This window comes from Artibeus jamaicensis, unplaced genomic scaffold (assembly GCF_021234435.1).
Source record: "Artibeus jamaicensis isolate MK-2021 breed Jamaican fruit bat unplaced genomic scaffold, CSHL_Jam_final contig_2002, whole genome shotgun sequence".
Lineage (NCBI taxonomy): Eukaryota > Metazoa > Chordata > Mammalia > Chiroptera > Phyllostomidae > Artibeus > Artibeus jamaicensis.
In genome coordinates this window covers 754412-774016 of record NW_026521408.1, presented here as the reverse complement: position 1 = coordinate 774016, position 19605 = coordinate 754412, and the positions used below count along the sequence as shown (strand labels likewise).

General features: G+C 39.6%; 1 protein-coding gene across 1 annotated transcript in view; it reads right to left on the bottom strand.

Moving 5' to 3' along the window:
• The window catches only part of RNF17 (ring finger protein 17), a 163111-nt gene that overhangs the window by 126314 nt on the left and 17192 nt on the right, over nucleotides 1-19605 (bottom strand). The window contains exon 6 of the mRNA XM_053657917.1: nucleotides 17914-18014. Coding sequence (XP_053513892.1) covers nucleotides 17914-18014 — 101 coding nt within the window. The remainder of the gene's footprint in view (nucleotides 1-17913; nucleotides 18015-19605) is intronic.

Here is a 19605-nt window from a genome sequence, read left to right as displayed (position 1 = left end):
GAATTGGTTGATTATAGCCACAAATTAGAGAAATATATGAAGGCGAAACTAATTGAAAGGAATGGAATTGCACAGGAAACCAATAGTGATGAAAAGGAAACTGGGACTCAAATCAATGGAGTAGACCAGAAGGAAGGAAAAAATGGCCAAATAGAAAAGAGTGAAGAAGCAAGAATCAAAAAAATGAGGAGAGTCTTAGGAACCTCCAGGACATCTTTAAACGCTCCAACATCCGAATTATAGGGGTACCAGAAGGGGGAAAGGCACAGCCACCAGTGGAAAATGTATTTGAACAAATAATAAAGGAGAATTTCCCCAATCTGGCAAAGGAAATAGACTTCCAGGAAATCCAGGAAGCTCAGAGAGTCCCAAAGAAGTTGGACCCAGGAAGAAACACGCCAAGGCACATCATCATTACATTAGCTGAGATTAAAATGAAGGAGAGAATCCTAGAAGCAGCAAGAGCTAAGGGGACAGTCACCTACAAAGGAGTCCCCATCAGACTGTCAGCTGATTTCTCAAAAGAGACCTTACAGGCAAGAAGGGGTTGGATAGAAGTATTCCAAGTCATGAAAACCAAAGACCTACAACCAAGATTGCTCTATCCAGCAAAACTTTCATTTAGAATGGAAGGACAGTTAAAGTGCTTCTCAGATAAGATCAAATTCAAGGAGTTCATCATCACCAAGCCCTTATTATATGAAATGTTAAAGGGAATTATCTAAGAAAAAGAAGTTAAAAAAACATGAACAGTGAAAGGACAACAAACTCACAGTTATTAACAAACACACCTAAAACAAAAGCAAACTAAGAGGACAGCTAGATCAGGAGTGGAAACATAGAAATGAGGATCTTAAGGAGGGTTAGCAACAGGGGAGTGGGAGGAGGAGAAGGGGGGAGAAAGTACAGAAAATAAGTAGCACAGACAGTAGATAGAAAATAGATGGGGGGGCAAGAATAGTATGGGAAATATAGAATCTAAAGAACTTGAGACACATGGTCATAAGCAAAAGGGGAGGTAATGGTGGGGACGGGGGGGTAGGGTGGAGGGGAATGAAGGGGGAGAATAGAACAACTGTAATGGCATAATCAATAAAAAATTTTAAAAAATAAAAATAAAAAATAAAAGGAAACACAGCCCATATTCATGGATTAACGACTTAGTATTACCAACACCACCCAAATCAATCTATGATTCCATGAAATCCTGATCAAAATACCAGTGACATTTCATCTCATCTAGAATACAAAAACCCATACTAAAGTCATATGATGTCTCAAGGAACTCCCAAATGCCAAAACACTCTTGAAAAGGAAAATAATTGGAGGGCTCATGCATCCTGATTTCAAAACTTTGTATTGAGGGAGACCCAAAGGGACAGAAGATAGTGGCAGAGTAGGTGGAAGCTGCATCCATTTGCTCTTGCCCCCAACATGGATGTTTGGCTATTCTGTACTTTGTCGTATACCTGAGCAATCAATGGAATCTTAGCTGATACAAAGTTTTGAAGACAAGGAATAAAGAAGTTGCTTTGCATCATCCAGTAAGATTTTATAAGTTAAAGGGAAAATTACCCTCTATATGGTACCTGCAGCAGTGGAGATACCAGTGAGAAATCACAGCATATTATCTCCTTCCCCTACCAGGACAAGGTGCCCTAGTCCTGCAGTGGGACCCCCCCAACCCTAATTGGGAGTGACTTGGGAGAATATATGGAGTTTGGGAGAGCCAGGATACCCACACACAGTGAATAGCATGTCTACAGTGGCAGTACCAAGTGCAAAAACACTAGCGGGGCTAAAAGAGTGCAACTAGGAGAGTGCAACTCACCTGATTGCACCTGGAGAGTGCCAGGTGCAACCAGTAGAGTGCCAGAGAGGGACTCTACCTCCCAAAACAATCAGAGGCTGCACCTGGTTATGTCTGAGGCTGACAGGCTCAGACATAACAGCCAGCTGTGACAGAGAGACTTTTTTGCTTTTTGAGGAAACTGTGTGTGCAGAAAACTGGACAGTGACTCAGTATTGCAGTGTGGGTGCCACGCAGAGACTTTATGAAAGGAGAGCTGAAGTGTGGCTGGGAAGGGACCCCACATGTAATTGCTCTGCCAGCAAAGAGACCACATTGAAAGCACAATTTGTTCCCACTACATCTAGCTGGGCAGGGAGCCAGTCACAAAAGTTGCACAGTGAAGAGATTGAATCCTGGGCAGTTCAGCTACCAAGCCAGGAGCTGCTCAGAAGAGACTGTGTCTACGGTGAGGACAGATGGCTGAGAGTTAGACATATGAGAGTTGAGTATGTGAAATTCTTTGCAGCCAAGAAAATTCCCCCATCCCCCACAGAATGAAGACCACAGGGAAGGGAAGGGTGGCCCAGCCCCCTTCTCATGCAGGATTATAAGCGCCACATCCAACAAGGAAGCTCTTCAGAACAGACAGGCCAGGCTCAAGAACACCCTGCTGGGTACATACCTGCAGGAGAAAGAAAGAGAAATTCCAAAACAAACCTTTCTGAAATTTTCTCAGGATGACAAGCCACACTGATTTCTCCGGCCTTATTCCACCAAGAGCAGCAAGGCAGAGATCAGAAATAGGTGCAGCAAAGGGTATTCAGGGCCCTGCTGAGCCTCAGCTGTTACACAGAGCTACCATCAGTGACAAGCAGGAAAGAGCTGAGCCTCTTACACAGATTGGCCCCTCAAATGAAATGGACTATATATTATTGGAAATAATCTGGGACAAACCAAGACATGTGGCACCAGGGCAGGGGAACACACCCACAATCTTCCCTGAAGACTAAAGACCACCTCCTAGGGGAGATCCAGGGATCCCACCCTGCCTATCACACCTACCTCTAGAGGCAGGTGGAGGTGGTAACTTTGGTGCTGCCGGACATTATATGACCCACCCCTGGGCCCTGGGTAATAAAAGGCCAGTGAGGCAGGGTGGTGAAGGCCAGCCCAGACACATCCAGGCCTGAAGGGGACAGCCACAGACTGTGAACCACTTGTAACCTTGAACAAGCTGACACCATCTGGCATCTCCAGAGTTAGATCCAGAGGGAGAAGACAGCAGGCAAACACCAAACTTTAAGACAAATTACACCTCGTTCTTTTTCAGTATTTGCATTACATTTCCTTTCGCGTAGCATTTTAACTTTTTTCAATTTTATTCCTATTACTTCACTACTTTATTTCAAATCTTATATTTTACTCTTCCTTTGTCTTACTCCATTTTGCCTTATTCCTTTGTTTTCTTAATCTCATTTAAATCTTATTTTTTTCTACATCTTATTTACATTCCTTACTATTACTATTTCTCCTCCCTCTACATTTTCATAATTATTTTTTCCTTTAGTCATCTCACATTCCTTTTACCTATTTTAGAAGATTCTTATTTTTTTCCATTGTTATTAATCTTTGCTAGTTTATTGTTGATATTGCAGTTGTCATTTCCTTCAAGTTCAGCCCTAGTTGTTCACTATTTCTTTATTTTCAAATCTTGTACTTTACTTTTCTCCTATCTTACTCCATTTTACCTTCTGCCTGCCCTTATTTTCATTTAAAATTTTATTTTCTCATTATTATTAGCCTGGTATCTCTTCCTTATTTTATTACTTCTCCTCCCTCTACCCTCTAAAAACAAATTTTTCTTCTTGTAGACACTCATATTTCTTTTTCTCTTTCTTATAATATTCTTATTTTTTCACCTTTATTAACTTTTGTTCATTTGTCATTTATACTGATGCTATTATTTTTCTTTAATTCTGTATATTCTACCCTTTCCTTACTTGTTTTGTATTCTTTCTTCCCTAACTTGGTGAGGAAAAAACCCACACAAGTTCAGGAAGCACAGAGGGTCCCAGTCAAGATGAATCCAAAGAAACCTACTCCAAGACACATCATAATTAAAATGGCAAAATTTAAAGACAGATTCTTAAAGGCAGCAAGGGAGAAACAGCTATTAACACAGAACTGATAAGGTTATCAGATGATTTCTCAACAGATACACTTAAAGCCAGATGGGACTGGCACAAAATATTCCAAATAATGAAAAGCAAAGACCTGCAACCAAGACTACTCTATCCAGCAAAGCTCTCATTTAAAGTGGAAGGTGAAATAAAGAGCTTCGAAGACAAAAAAAAAAAGGCTAAAAGATCACTCCACCTAACCAGCACTGCAAGAGATGCCAAAGGGACTGCTTTCAGAAGAAATAGAGAAACAAAGGTACAAAGGGAAAAAATGGCAATACATAAGTACCAGTCAATAATGACATTAAATGTAAATGGATTAAATGCTCTATTCAAAAGACATAGGATAGCTGAATGGATTAGAAAACATGACCCACATATATGTTGTCTTCAAGAGACTCACTTCAGAATAAAAGTTCTACACAGGCTCAAAGTGAAGGGATGGGGGAAAAAAATTCCAAGCAAAGGAACATGAAAACAAAAAGCTAGGGTAGCAGTATTTATATCAGACAAAAAAGACTTCAAAATAAAAGCCATGACAAGAGACAAAGAAGGTCTATATATAATACTTATGGGAGCAATCCAATAAGGTGGTATAACCCTTATAAACATAGAAGTGCCCAGCATGGTAGCACCTAAATATACAAGGAAAATCTCACAGGACTTCAAGAGGGAGACTGAAGCTATACAGTCATTGTAGGTGATTTTAACATTCCACTCTCAAAAATGGATAGATCTGCCAAAGAAAGAATCAAAAAGGATATTGTGGCACTGAATGACTCTCTAGATCAAATGGATATAATTGATATTTACAGAGCATTTCACCCCAAAGAAGCAAAATATACATTCTTTTCAAACTCATTATTCAAGACAGACCTCATTTAGACACAAAACAAGCCTCAACAAATTCAAGAAAATTGAAATTATATAAAGCATCTTCTTGGATCACAATGCCTTGTAAGTAGAAACCAAACTTGAGGAAAAATATTCAATTATATGGGAGACTGAATAACATATTATTAAGCAATGAATAGGTTAACAGTGAGTCAAGAAAGAAATAAAAAAGTATATGGAAACAAATGAAAATGAGCATACAGCAACCCAAAACCTACAGGACACAGTATAAGCAGTCCTCAGAGGGAAGTTCAAGTTAACAACTGAACTCTTCATCTAAAAGAACTAGAGGAACAACAAAGCCCTGAGTGATAAGAAGGAAGGAAACAGGACTAAAAAAAAGAAAACCAATTTAAAGAATTAATGAATACAGAAGCTGGTTCTCTGAAAGATAAACAAAATTACAAATATAACCTGACTCAGCAAGAAAAGAAGAGAGAGGACCCCAATAAAAATATCAGAAACAAGAGAGAAGTAACAACTGATGCCACAGAAATACAAAGGGTTTTAAGAAACTACTATGGACAACTATATGCCAAGTGATTGGGCACCCTGGGTGAAATAGATAAATTTCTAGAAACATACAATCTTCCAAAACTAAATCAAGAACAAGCAAGCCCTGGCTGGTGTAGCTCAATGGATTGAGTGTGGGCCTGCGAACCAAAAGATCGTGGTTTGATTCCCAGTCACAGCACATGCCTGGGTTGCAGGCCAGTTCCTAGGAGGGGCCAGTTCCCAGCAGGGGACCCAGGAGAAGCAACCACACATTGATATTTCTCTCCCTCTCTCCTTCACTTCCCTTCTAAAGATAAATAAAGAAAATTAAAAAAAAAAAAAAAAAGAACAAGCAACGAGCCTGAACAGACCAAAACCAGTGACATTAAATCAGTAATAGGAAACTCCTGGCACATAAAAACCCTAGATCAGAATCTTCACAGATGAATTTTACCAAACATTCAAAGAACTAATAACACCTATTCTCCTCAAACTATTCCAAAAACTTCAAAAAGAGAAAAGATCCCCAAACTCTTTTTACGAGGCCAGTATTATCTAATCCCCCAGATAAGTAAATACACAACAAAAAAAAGAAAATCACAAGCCTATGTCTCTGATGAACATAGGTGCTAAAATCCTCATGAAAATACTAGCAAATCAGATCCACCAATACATTACAAAGATCATACACTATGACCAAATGGGATTTATTCCAGGCATGCAAGATTGGTACAATTTCACAAATCAGTAAGTGTGATACATCGCACTGACAAAATAAAAGACAAAAATCACATGACCATATCTGTTGTAGACCTCTCTGTCTGGTTCTAGGAATTGTATCTCAACCCCTTGTGGCTAAGGGCGAGGGATGACCTCTGGAGTGACAGCCGCAGGAGACATAGCTTGTCTCTGGCAGCAAACGCTGCCTCAGTTCCTCTCCCTGCCCCCAAAGCTTGGTCGGAAGTCCATGACAGGTAAGACCCCTCAGAGGAGGGGCAACCTAAGCCAGACTCGATCACTTGAGGGGGGGCTGCAACAAAGAGGGATCAATGGACTCTGGCCCCCGGGCTTTGACATAGCCCGTGTCCCCTTGTTCTCTGGGAGAAGTGCTTCCTGGCTCTAATCCTCTTAAAGCCTGAATACCTGATGGGGAGGGGTGTAGCTCCTTGCCTTGCTAGAGCGTGTCCTGGGGAAAAATCTGGCATCACAAAGACTTCTTGATAAACCTGTGAAATCTCTGCTCCAGACAGACTCTGACTCATACTAAGCCCTCAGATTTCTTTGAAATGTTATTTAATACTTGATCCTTGCCGCCCTGTATTCCTGTGTATTACAACCCAATAAAAGCCCCTGGAGGAGGGAGCTCAACATGCTTTTCCCCTGAGAAACTGGCCGCTGTTCATGGCCTTTTTCCTCTGGGAAAATGGCCACTTCTCCCCAAGCAGATCACATCATGTCTCAGCCACGATTACTCTCATCTGTGGCAACTGGGGGGACTTGCAAGGAAAGTCAGCCCCACACATATCAATAGATGCGGAAAAAGCATTTGATAAAATCCAGCAATCATTTATAACAAAAAGATTCAGCAATGTGGGAATAGAGGGAGCGTAACTCAACATAATAAAGGCTATATATGAGAAACCTATAGCCAATATCATACACAATGGGCAAAAAATTAAAAGCATTTGTCTTAAGATCAGGAATAAGACAAGGGTGTCTGCTTTCATCATTCTTATTCAACATAGTATTGGAAGTTTGAGCCACGGTGATTAGAAAAGAAAAAGAAATGAAAGGCATTAAAATTGGAAAGGAGGAAATAAAACTGTCATTATTAGCAGATAATATGATAATGTACATAGAAAACCCTATAGTCTCCACCAAAACTTACTTGGAACTAATAAGTGAATGTGGCAAAATAGTGGGATACAAAGTCAATATTCAGAACTGATGTCATTTTTGTACACCAACAATGAACTAATAGAGAAACTAAGAAAAAATACCATTTACCATAGGAACAAAAAGAATAAAGCACCTAGGAATAAGTTTAACAAGCAGTTAAAAAACTTATACTTGGAAAACTATAGGACGCTGAAGAAAGAAATTGAGGATGATACAAATAAATGAAAGCATATAATGTGCTCATTGATAGGAAGAATTAACATCATTAAAATTCCATACTACCCAAAGCAACATATAGAGTCAATGTAATTCTTATTAAAATACCAATGGGCGGACTTCCACCAAGATGGAGGTGTAGGTGGAAACACTTTGCTTCCTCGTACAACCAAATCTGAAAAGAACAAAGTTTTAACAACAATAAATGCAACCAAATCACAGAAAATTGAACAATACAGAGTCTGAAAACAATGAACCACTCAGCTAAACCGGTGAGAGGGGTGAAGCCAGCAGCAGAGCAGGTTGGGCAAAAACAATCCCCTGGCCCAGGCGGGTGGCACGTAAGCAGCTGAGGGCACAGATCCCAGGTGCAGGGCAGCTACGGGAAGCCAAGGCGTGGCTGACTGTCCAAGGTTGTGCATTTGCGCGCAGATAAACCAGTGAAGAGAAGTGCATTGAGACAGATCGAGCAGGCCTGGCACAGGGCGGCGGGCTCGCACATTTGCGCTCAGATAAACAGGCGGGGGCAAGCGGTGAGGTGGACTGCTCGAGCTGAGAGGACCACCACTGCTCCCTCTCTGACCCCGCCCCCACATACGGCATCACAAACCAGCGACCTGAGTGGCCCTGCCCTGGTGAACACATAGGATGCCTCTCCTCATACATAACAGGTACAAACGGATCAAAACATGGCTCAAGAACAACTTGGAACCCCAAAGCCAATAATCTAAGCAACCAAGAAATAGCAAAACTTTCAGATGCACAGTTCAAAACACTGGTGATCAGGATGCTCACAAAACTGGTTGATTTTAGTCACAAATTAGAGGAACATATGAAGGCTAAACTAATATGAATTCAAAAAAATGAGGAGAGACTTAGGAACGGTCAGGACATCTTTAAAGTCTCCAACATCCGAATTTATAGGGGTACCAGAAGGAAAAGAGGAACAGTCACGAGTGGAAACCTTATTTCAACAAATAATAAAGGAGAACTTCCCCATTCTGGCCAAGGAAATAGACTTCCAGGAAATCCAGGAAGCTCAGAGAGTCCCAAAGAAGTTAGACCCAAGAAGAAACACACCAAGGCACATCATAATTACATTAGCCAAGATTAAAATGAAGGAGAGAATCCTAGAAGCAGCAAGAGATAAGGGGACAGTCACCTACAAAGGCCTGCCCATCACACAGTCAGCTGATTTCTCAAAAGAGACCTTATAGGCAAGAAGGGGCTGGAAAGAAGTATTCCAAGTCATGAAAACCAAAGACCTACAACCAAGATTGCTCTATCTAGCAAAGATTTCATTTAGAAAGGACAGTTGGAAGGACAGTTAAAGTGCTTCTCAGATAAGATCAAATTCAAGGAGTTTATTATCACCAAGCCCTTATTATATGAAATGTTAAAGGGACTTACCTAAGAAAAAGAAGATAAAAAACAAGAAGATAAAAAAGATGAACAGTGAAAGGACAGCAAACTCACAGTTATTAACAACCACACCTAAAACAAAAGCAAACTAAGAGGACAGCTAGATCAGGAGTGGAAACATAGAAATGAAGATCTCAAGGAGGGTTAGCAACAGGGGAGTGGGAGGAAGAGGGGGGAGAAGGTATAGAGACTAAGTAGCAAAGACAGTAGATAGAAAATAGATGGGGGGAGGGTAAGAATAGCATGGGAAATATAGAATCTAAAGAACTTGAGACACGTGTTCATGAACTAAAGGGGGAATGGTGGGGGAGGGGTACACAGGGTGGAGGGGAATGAAGGGGGGAATAGAACAAATGTAATGGCATAATCAATAAAAAAATTTTTTTAAATAATAAAATAAAATAAAATTCTTTTGGGCAAAAAAAAAAAATACCAATGGCATGTTTCACAGATCTAAAACAAATATTTCAAAAATTATATGGAATGAAAAAAGACACCAAACAGCCTCAGGAATCCTGAGAAAGAACAACAAAGGTGGAGGGTTCGCAATACCAGCTATCAAACTATACTACAAAGCCACTTCAACCAAAATAGTCTGGTCTTGGCATATGGACACATAGACCAATGGAAGAAAATAAAGAGCCAGGAATAGACCTGTGTCTTTATGGTCTATTGATATTTGATTAAGGAGGCACAAGCATACAATGGAGAGAAAATAGTCTCTTCAATAGATGGTATTGGGAGAACTGAACTGGTACATGCAAAAAAAAAAAAAAAATGAGACTTCCACCAAGATGGAGGCATAGGTAGAAACACTGTGCCTTCTCGCACAACCAAGTTTAAAGACAACAAAATTTTAGTAACAAAAAACGCAGCCAAAACACAGTATATTGAACTATACCAAAGTCCAACAACAACAAATCCTTCAGCCAGATCTGTAAGAGGGGTGGAGCCAGTGACTGGCAGAGCAGGGTTGCGCAGGAAAACTCTGCTGGACCGACCCAGGCACGTGGATGGCGGTTGGCAGATCCCAGGTGTGGGGTTGCAACAGGCAGACCCAGTGAGGGCGCAAGGAGGCTGGCTGACCGTGGTCACACATGCACGTGCAGATAAACCAGGCAAAGGAACGAACAGTGAGACAGACCACTGAGACAGACCATGCAGGCCCCGGCAGCAGAAAGCAGCAGAGGGGACCGCTATTGCCCCACTCTGACCCCGCCCCCACACACAGCATCACAACCCAGCAACTGGGTTGCCCCACCCTGGTAAACACCTAGGGCTCTGCCCCTCATACATAAGGGGTGCGAACAGACCAAAACATGGCTCAAGAAGATCTCAAAGCCCCAGAGTCCATAACTCTAAGCAACCAAGAAATAGCAAAACTTTCAGATGCACAGTTCAAAACACTGGTGATCAGGATGCTCACAGAACTGGTGGATTTTAGTCACAAATTAGAGGAACATATGAAGGCTAAACTAATTGAAATGAAGGGAAATGCACAGGGAACCAATAGTGATGGAAAGGAAACTGGGACTCAAATCAAGGGAGTGGACCAGAAGGAAGGAAAAAATGACCAAACAGAAAAATATGAAGAAACAAGAATTCAAAAAACTGAGGGGCTTAGGAACCTCCAGGACATCTTTAAACGCTCCAACATCCGAATTATAGGGGTACCAGAAAAGGAAGAGGAACAGCCACAGTGGAAATCTTATTTGAACAAATAATAAAGGAGAACTTCCACAATCTGGCAAAGGCAATAGACTTCCAGGAAATCCAGGAAGCTCAGAGAGTCCCAAAGAAGTTGGACCCAAGAAGGAATACACCAAGGCACATCATAATTACATTAGCCAAGATTAAAATGAAGGAGAGAATCCTAGAAGCAGCAAGAGACAAGAAGATAGTCACCTACAAAGGAGTTCCCATCAGACTGTCAGCTGATTTCTCAAAAGAGACTTTACAGGCAAGAAGGGGCTGGAAAGAAGTATTCCAAGTCATGAAATCCAAAGACCTACAATCAAGATTGCTCTATCCAGCAAAGTTTTCATTTAGAATGGAAGGGCAGATAAAGTGCTTTTCAGATAAGGTCAAATTCAAGGAGTTCATCATCACCAAGCCCTTATTATATGAAATGTTAAAGGGACTTACTTAAGAAAAAGAAGATAAAAAGATGAACAGTGAAAGGACAGCAAACTCACAGTTAGTAACAAACACACCTAAAACAAAAGCAAACTAAGAGGACAGCTAGATCAGGTAGCAAAACCATAGAAATGAAGATCTCATGGAGGCTTAGCAACAGGGGAGTGGGAGGAGGAGAAGGGGGGAGAAGGTACAGAGAATAAGTGGCATAGACGGTAGGTAGGAAATAGATAGAGGGGAGGGCAATAATAGTATGGGAAATATAGAATCTAAAGAACTTGAGACACGTGGTCATAAACTAAAGGGGGGAATCGTGGGAAAGGGGTGTGCAGGGTGGAGGGGAATAAAGGGGGGAAATAGAACTGTAATGGCATAATCAATAAAATTTTTAAAAATTTTAAATGAAACTAGACTACCAACTTATATCATACATTAGAAGAAATTCAATATGGATTAAAGACTTAAATATAAATTGTGACACAATAAAAGTCCCAGCAGAAAACGTAGGCAGTAAAATTTCAGGTATCCCAGACAGCAATATTTTTGCCAATATATCTCGTAATGCAGGGGAAATCAAGGAAAAAACAAACAAACAGGACTACATCAAATTAAAAAGCTTCAGCATGGCTAAAGAAATTATAATCAAACTTGAAAGGGAACTCATCATATGGAAGACCATATTTGCTAATGATGCACTGGACAAGGGTTTATATAACGAACTCATATACCTCACTACAAGGAAGACAATCCAATTAAAAAAATGTACAAAGGATCTGACACTTCTCCAAGGAGGACATTCAGATGCCCCGGAGACATAATGATGTTGGCTCAACATCATTAGCCAACAGAGATGCAAATTAAAACCACATGAGATATCACTTTACACCTGTCAGAACAGCCATCATTAATAAATCAACAAACAACAAGTGCTGATGAGGTGGTAGAGAAAAGGAACATTAGTGCATTATTGGTAGGAATACAAACTGGTGCAGCCACTGTGGAAAACACCACTGAATTTCCTAAAAAAACTAAAAGTGAAACTGCCTTATGATCCAGTAATTTCACAGTTGGGAATATACCCTAAGAATCCTGAAACACCAATTCAAAGGAACTTATGCACTCCTGTGTTCATAGCAGTGGTATTTAAAATAGTCACATTGGAAACAGCCTAAGCACCCATCAGCAGGTGAATGGATTTAAAAGCGGTGGCACATTTACACAAAGGAATACTACACAGCAGAAAAAAGAAGGAATTCCTACCCTTTGCAACAGCATGGAGAGAACAGAAGACTATTATGCTAAATGAAATAAGCCAGTCAGTGACAGAGAAATATCCTATGATCTCACCTCTCATTGTAATCTATGAACAAAATAAACTAATGAGCAAAATACAACCAGAGACTGGAAACATGGAATAGACTGAGAGCTCTAAGAGGGGAGGCAGGAGGGGGAAATGATGGAAAGAAGGAAAAGGAAGGGATTAAACAAAGACTATGTATGAATGACTCATGGACATGGACAACAGAGTGGGGACTGACTGAGAAAGTGAGGGGTGAGGGGAGGGGGGCACAGGGGAAAAACTGGAACAATAATAATAAAATAAACATTTAAAGAACTCTTATTTGGCTGGTCAAAAAGTTCATTTGGTTTCTTCCGTGAGATGGCTCTAGTAGCACTTAGGTTTAACTTAATTCTAAACAATATTGGTAGATATATTGTCACAGATCTCCTATCAAAGCGCATTTAAAAAGAAATTTATTGACTTCCAGTTAAGATGGTGGAGTAGGCAGACATGGCTCACCTCTTTGCAAAACCACATCAAAATTACAACTAAAATATAGAACAACTAAAACTCAGGAACATCAGAAATTGAGCTGAATGGAGGTCCGACAACCACAAAATCGAGTTGCATGGAAGGCTGACAACTATGCAATTAAAGAAACTACATCCATCCAGACTGGCAGGAGAGGCACGGATGAGGAATGGACTGGTCCCTCACTCATGAGGATAAACACTCAAGAGGGAGCTTTTGGAAGTAATGAGTCCCAGACCCACACCAGATGCCTCAGCCCAGGATTCCAGTGCCAGGAAGATAAGTCTCTACAATTTTTGGATGCAAAAACCAGCAGGGATTGAGTCTGGAAGAAACTGCTGGAGCCCCAAGCAGTTCCTCTTAAGGAACCCATACACGGACTCACCTACTAAGACTCATTCCCTCTGAGCTCTAGCATCCAGTAGCAGCTTGAAAGGCACTAGGGTATACAGAGAGAAACAGAAGTGTCTGGCATCAAGGCAAGCAGAGGCCATTGCCCCCTTGCTAAACCTCCAAGGAATCTCCAAGCCCAACCTAAGTAGCAGCCACTACAGATTGCTTTACAGCTCAGAAACAGTACCCCAGGAAAAATATAGGTGGGGGGTTGACCTTGCTGTGCACTACCAGCAAAACCCCAGAGCCAGCCCATCCAGGAGACAGCTACAGATCACATCGAAGCACCACCTCCCTGGCCCTGCACAGCTGACCCTCCATGGAGGGTGGAGAGTGGAGGGTGGTGGTCAGTCGTCACAGCCAGTCCTTGTAGCTGACTGGCCTGGGTAAATTCCCTCCCATTGATCTGCTAACAGCAACCAAGGCTCAACTACAAGAGAAGAGTATGCTGAACACACACAAGGGGTACACCTTTAGTAACCAGCTTGGTGGATAGGGGAGGCTATGACACTAGACTGTACTACATTAGGCCACACTACCAAAATATGGAATCAAAGCAGCTCTAAATAATACATAGAAACGAACACAGGGAGGCTGCTAAAACAAGAAGACAACGAAACATAGACCAAATGAAAAACAAATCAAAACTCCAGAAAAAGATCTACACAAAATGGAGATAAGCAATTTATCAGATGCAGAGTTCGGAATACTGGCTTAAAAAGACACAGTCAGAAACAAAGGATACAGGAATTGAAATGAAGAAAAGATTTATAGGGAAAAAACAGTAGAGTGGATGAAGCCAAGAATCAAGTCAATTATTTGGAACGTAAGGAAGCAAAAACCACCATGCAGAACAAGAAGAAGAAAAAAAAGAATAAAAAAAATGAAGATAGTATAAAAAGCCTCTGGCATACCTTTAAGAGGTCCAACATTCACATCATAGGGATGCCTGAAGATGACAAAGGGCAAGAAATTGGAAATCTATTTGAAAAAATAAAGAAAACTGCCCTAATTTGGTGAAGGAAATAGAAATACAAGTCCTAGAAGCAGAGAGAGTCCCAGTTATGATGGATGCAAAGAGGCCTACTCCAAGACACACCATAATTAAAAGACCAAATGTTAAAGATACAGAGAAACTCTTAAAAGAAGAGAAGTTACTAGATGGGTTGCCAGATGGGAAATGTGATGGGGGGAATGGGTGAAAGGTGAGGGGACTGAGAAGTACAAATAGTTAAAGAACAGCCATGGGGATGTAAGTACCTTATAGAAAATGGAGTAACCAAAGAACTTATAAGCATTACACATGGAAATGAACAATGGTGGAAGGATTGCCTGAGGGAGTGGGGGATAGAGTGTGGCAAAGGGGGGAAAATCAAGACAACTATAATAGCATTATCAATAAGAAACCCTAACTCCCAATGTGATGTTATTAAGAGGTAGGGATGAGTAGGTCAGGAGAGAAGAGCCCTCATGAATGGGATCTCAGAGGGCTCCCTCACCCCTTTCACCATCTGAGGGCACAGTGAGGGCATGGCTGTCTAAGGACCAGGAATAGGCCTCACCAGCACCAGATCTGCTGGTGCTTTGATCTTGGACTTGCTATCCTCCAGAACTGTGTGAAATAAATTTTTTCATAAAAAAACCAAAAATATTTATCATAATTTGTGAATTTTTATTTAGCCATTTTAATATTGAAGATGGAAGAATATGGACATTTTCAGCATATTATGCTTTATTATTTCAAGAAAAGTAAAAACACAACTGAACGCAAAGAAAGATTTGTGCATTGTATAGAGAAGGTGCTGTGACTGATCGAATGTGTCAAAAGTGGTTTACGAAGTTTTGTGCTGGAGATTTCTTGCTGGATGATGCTCCATGGTTGGGTAGACCAGTTAAAGTTCATAGCAATCAAATGGAGAGATTATTTAAGATTAACATTCTATCGCGTAGAAGAAAGCCGACATACTCAAACTGTCCAAAATAATAAAGTTATTGATGAAAATGAAAAATGTGTCTTTTATTTTATGGAAAAAACTAAGCAGACTTTTTGGCCAAGTCCACAAAACTAAAGTATTCAAAACAGTGTGCTACTGGCATAGAATAAAATAGAGAGCCCAGAAATAAGCCTTTACCTATATGGTCAACTGAGTTTTGACAAGCATGCCAAGATTATTCAGTGGAGAAAAGACCATCTTTTCAACAAATGATGCTGGGGAAACTGGCTACCTACATGGAAGAAAATGAAGTTGGACCCTCTCCTTACACCACATGCAAAAATTAACTCTAAATGAATCGAAGACCAAAATAAAAGAGCTAAAACTATAACTATGATACTTTTAGTAGAAGATATATGGGAAAAGCTTCATATTAGAGCTGGCAATGATTCTTGGTGATGACATCAAAAGCATAGACAACAAAAGAGGAAATAAATTGGACTTTTATCAGTAACTTCAGTAGATCAAGTAACATAATTATGAAAGTAAAAAGGCAACTCACATAAGAGAAAAATATCTGAAAATTAATATCTGATAAATGATTAGTATCAATCAGATATAAAGGACTCCTACAATTGACAACAAAATATATGATCCAACTCAAAAATGGGCACTCATACAACTTAACACCCCCCCGAAATTCCAATTAAAAAATGGCAGAGGACCTGAACAGACACTTCTCCAAGGAGGACATACAGATGACCCATAGACATATGAAAAGATACTCAACATCACTGGCCATTAGAAAGATGCAAATTAAAACCACACGGAAATATCACCTCACACCTGTCAGAATGGCTATCAACAATAAATCAACAAACAAGTGCTGGCAAGCATGTGGAGAAAAGGTAACTCTTGTACACTGCTGATGGGCTTGTAAATCAGTGCACCCAGTGTGAAAAACAGTATGGAGATTCCTCAAATATTAAAAATAGAGCTGCCATGTTATAATCCAGGAATTCCACTTCTGGGTATTTATTTAAAAAAAACAAACAAACACCTCAACCCCAAAACACTTAATTTGAAAACATAAATGCAGCCCTATGTTCACTGAAGGATTATGGAAACAACCTATATGTCCATTGATAGATGATGAAGATATGTGTGTGAATAAAACATTATTCAGCCATAAAAAGAATGAAATCTTGCCATTTGTGACACCATGGGTAGATCTAGATGTATTATGCTAAGTGAAGTAAGTCAGAGAAAGACAAATACCACATGATCTCATTTATGTGTAGAATCCAAAAAAGCAAAATAGCCCTCACAACTGTAACTCAGTTGTTTGGAGTGTTGTTCCCTAGAACAAAGACTGTGAGTTCCGAGTTCCAATAGATGTTTTTCTCTCTCCTCCCCTTCTCCATTCCCCCTCCCCCACTCTCCCTCCTCTCTCACTTCCCCTCCCTCCCTTACTTCCTCTTTATCTAAAATCAATGGAACCTGTCCCAGTGAATTAATACGAAGGTTCTTTAACCCCTGAAAGGTTGTAAAGCAATAAAAATTCCTCAGGTAGGGATAAAAAATAAAATAAACAAAAACAGAATATATGAAAACACAAAACAGATTCATAGATACAGAGAACAATCTGATAAGCCGATGGCTGCCAAAGGGGGGGAGCGGATGTGAATAAAAATAGTAACATTTTTAAAAACATTTTCCCAAAATGTATGCAAATGACCAGTAAATAAGCAAATGAAAAGATACTCAACATAACTGACATTAGGAAAATGGAAAGCAAAATCACAGTGGGATACAACTTTATACCCATCAAACATGATTATTAAAAAAAATAGCAAATAACTCTGTTGGCGATGATATGGAGAAACCAGAACTGAGTATACATACTGCTGGTGGAAATGTAAAATGTGTAGCCACAGCAGAAAAGTTTGATGTTTCCTTAGAGATTTAAACATAAAATTACCATACACCCTTAAACTATACACTCAAAATGATTAAAAAGGTTAAAAACTGTTATATATTTTACCACTATAAAATCTATGAAATAAATGCATGCGTATGACCTATCATTTAAATGTTATAAAGAATATCAACTGATTCATTGACAGTGTACTGAGCCGATGTTCTAGGTATCCTAATGAGATTTTTTTTTTTAGAAAAAAAGGACAGGCAAAAAGGTGCCATTACTTATATATTTTTTTAACATGCCATTACTTTTATGATCCTGTTTCTTCAAATGTAAAATGTGAATTAGATTGATGATCGCATATATCAGAGTTTTTAAAAAAGTGATGGACACACTGTATATTTGTTTATAAATGAATACTAGAAAGTATTAGGGCATTATTTGCTCTGTTACAGATAAAAACATGAAAAAATGATGGAACTAAGTATAAGATAATGTTTGCATTTTCCCATTTTTCCAAGCTGAATTCTACAACACAGATTCATATTTTGCAAATAATTTTTTATGCTACTTTAAGAAGCAGCATGTTGTCTTAACAGTTAGCTTTGGGACCAGAAGACAGATAGCTGAAATAATTTAAAGAATGAACAAACTGTTCTTTATTTTGAAATTGTAATCATCAGCCTGTGGAGACCACCTACTGCCTTCCAAACTTGTTTAAAATTTACTCATTAATTCAACCTATATAAAGAAATGAAATAATAAGCTGATGTTAAAACTTCATTTTGATTGAGTCTATATTTTTAAGTTATTACCTGGAATCAAGAGAAATAAAAAGTTGATCAAATTGTTTTTCCAGATCCTCTAAAAGACTGTCTGTCTCCTTTTCTGTTTGAATGTGTATGTGTTCGAGGACCTGGGAAGAACACAATAAAAAACCTAATTTGGTATTTTTAATTTGGTAGAAATTGTACTGTTCAACATAATTTTGAAAATAGAAGGTACTTTTGGATTTTTCAAAACAACAACACAGGAGAACATCAGATGATAAAAATGGAGTAAGTCACACGGTTCAACTTCAAATCCTGGTAGTTGTCACTTCTGTTGGCACTGTATACTAATAAACTGGCAAAAAGGCCTAGAAAATCCACTAAGTATTCTAAGCGTCTTTCTTATCCCTTTCTGTCATTACAGGAAACAAGTCATTTTAAAGAGCTGAATTTCTCTCTAGCACCATTCCTTAAATTTAACTAGTTTAATTCAAGTATTTTAAAAAATATTTTTATTAAAAAAATTTTTTGTTTGTTTTTAGTGAGAAGAGGGAGGAAGAGAGAGAGGAAAAGAAACACTGATGTGTGTCAGAATCATCAACTGGCCACCTCTCACAAGCCCCAAACCAGGACCTGGCCCACAAACCCAGGCATGTGCCTGGACCAGGAATTGAACCAGTGAACTTTTGGTTTGTGGAACAATGCCTAGCACACTGAGCCAAACCAGTCAGGGGCCACATGCTGCATTTTTAAACAAAGAATAATTCCTTTAGATTTGTGACCCCCTTTTTTCTTCCAATTTCTCCCTTTTGGAATGGGAATGTCTACCATATGCCTGCCTAACCAATGTATTTTAGAAGAAAATAATTTCTTACCTAGTTGCACAGTTTCACTGTTAAAGAGGAATTTGGCCCCTGAGTCTCAACCCACACTTGATCAGAAGATATTTAAATGAGATAAGATTTTGGACTTAGAGCTGATACTGGAACAGATTAAAACTAAATTGGAATGGGGTGATGATATTTTGTATGTGAGAAGGACGAGTCTGAGAAGGCGGAGCAGAGGGCAAGACTGTTATGGGTTGAATTTTGCCCCTACTTGAAATTTATACATTGAAGCCTTAACTCCCATATCACCTATAACTTTCTGATTGCCTTGGTTGTAAATTTGCTGTTGCTTATTCTTTGTCACCAAAAGAGCCTCTCTTTTGGGAGATGGGTAAGGAAGAAAAGAGAGTAAGACTCTGGGAAGGATATACAGCCAAGTAATGAGCAATGTTAGCAAGATGATCTGCAATGACGTGACACAAGAAATCATGGTTCCTTGTTACAGCTTCCACATCAGTGGGCTGATAGCACAATTCTACAAAACCAATTCTGTAACAACCACACCTAAAACAAAAACAAAAACTAAGCAAACAACTAGAACAGGAACAGAATCACAGAAATGGAGATCACATGGAGGGTTATCAACAGGGGAGTAGGAAGGGGAGGAGGAAAAGGTACAGAGAATAAGTAGCATAGATGGTAGGTAGAAAATAGACAGGGGGATGATAAGAATAGTGTGGGAAATGTAGAAGCCAAAGAACTTATATGTATGACCCATGGACATGAACTAAAGGGGAGGAATGTGGGTGGGAGGGGGTGTGCAGGGTGGAGAGGAATAAAGGGAGGAGATGGGACAACTGTAATAGCATAATCAATCAAGCATATTTAAAAGAAAAAAAAACAATACTAG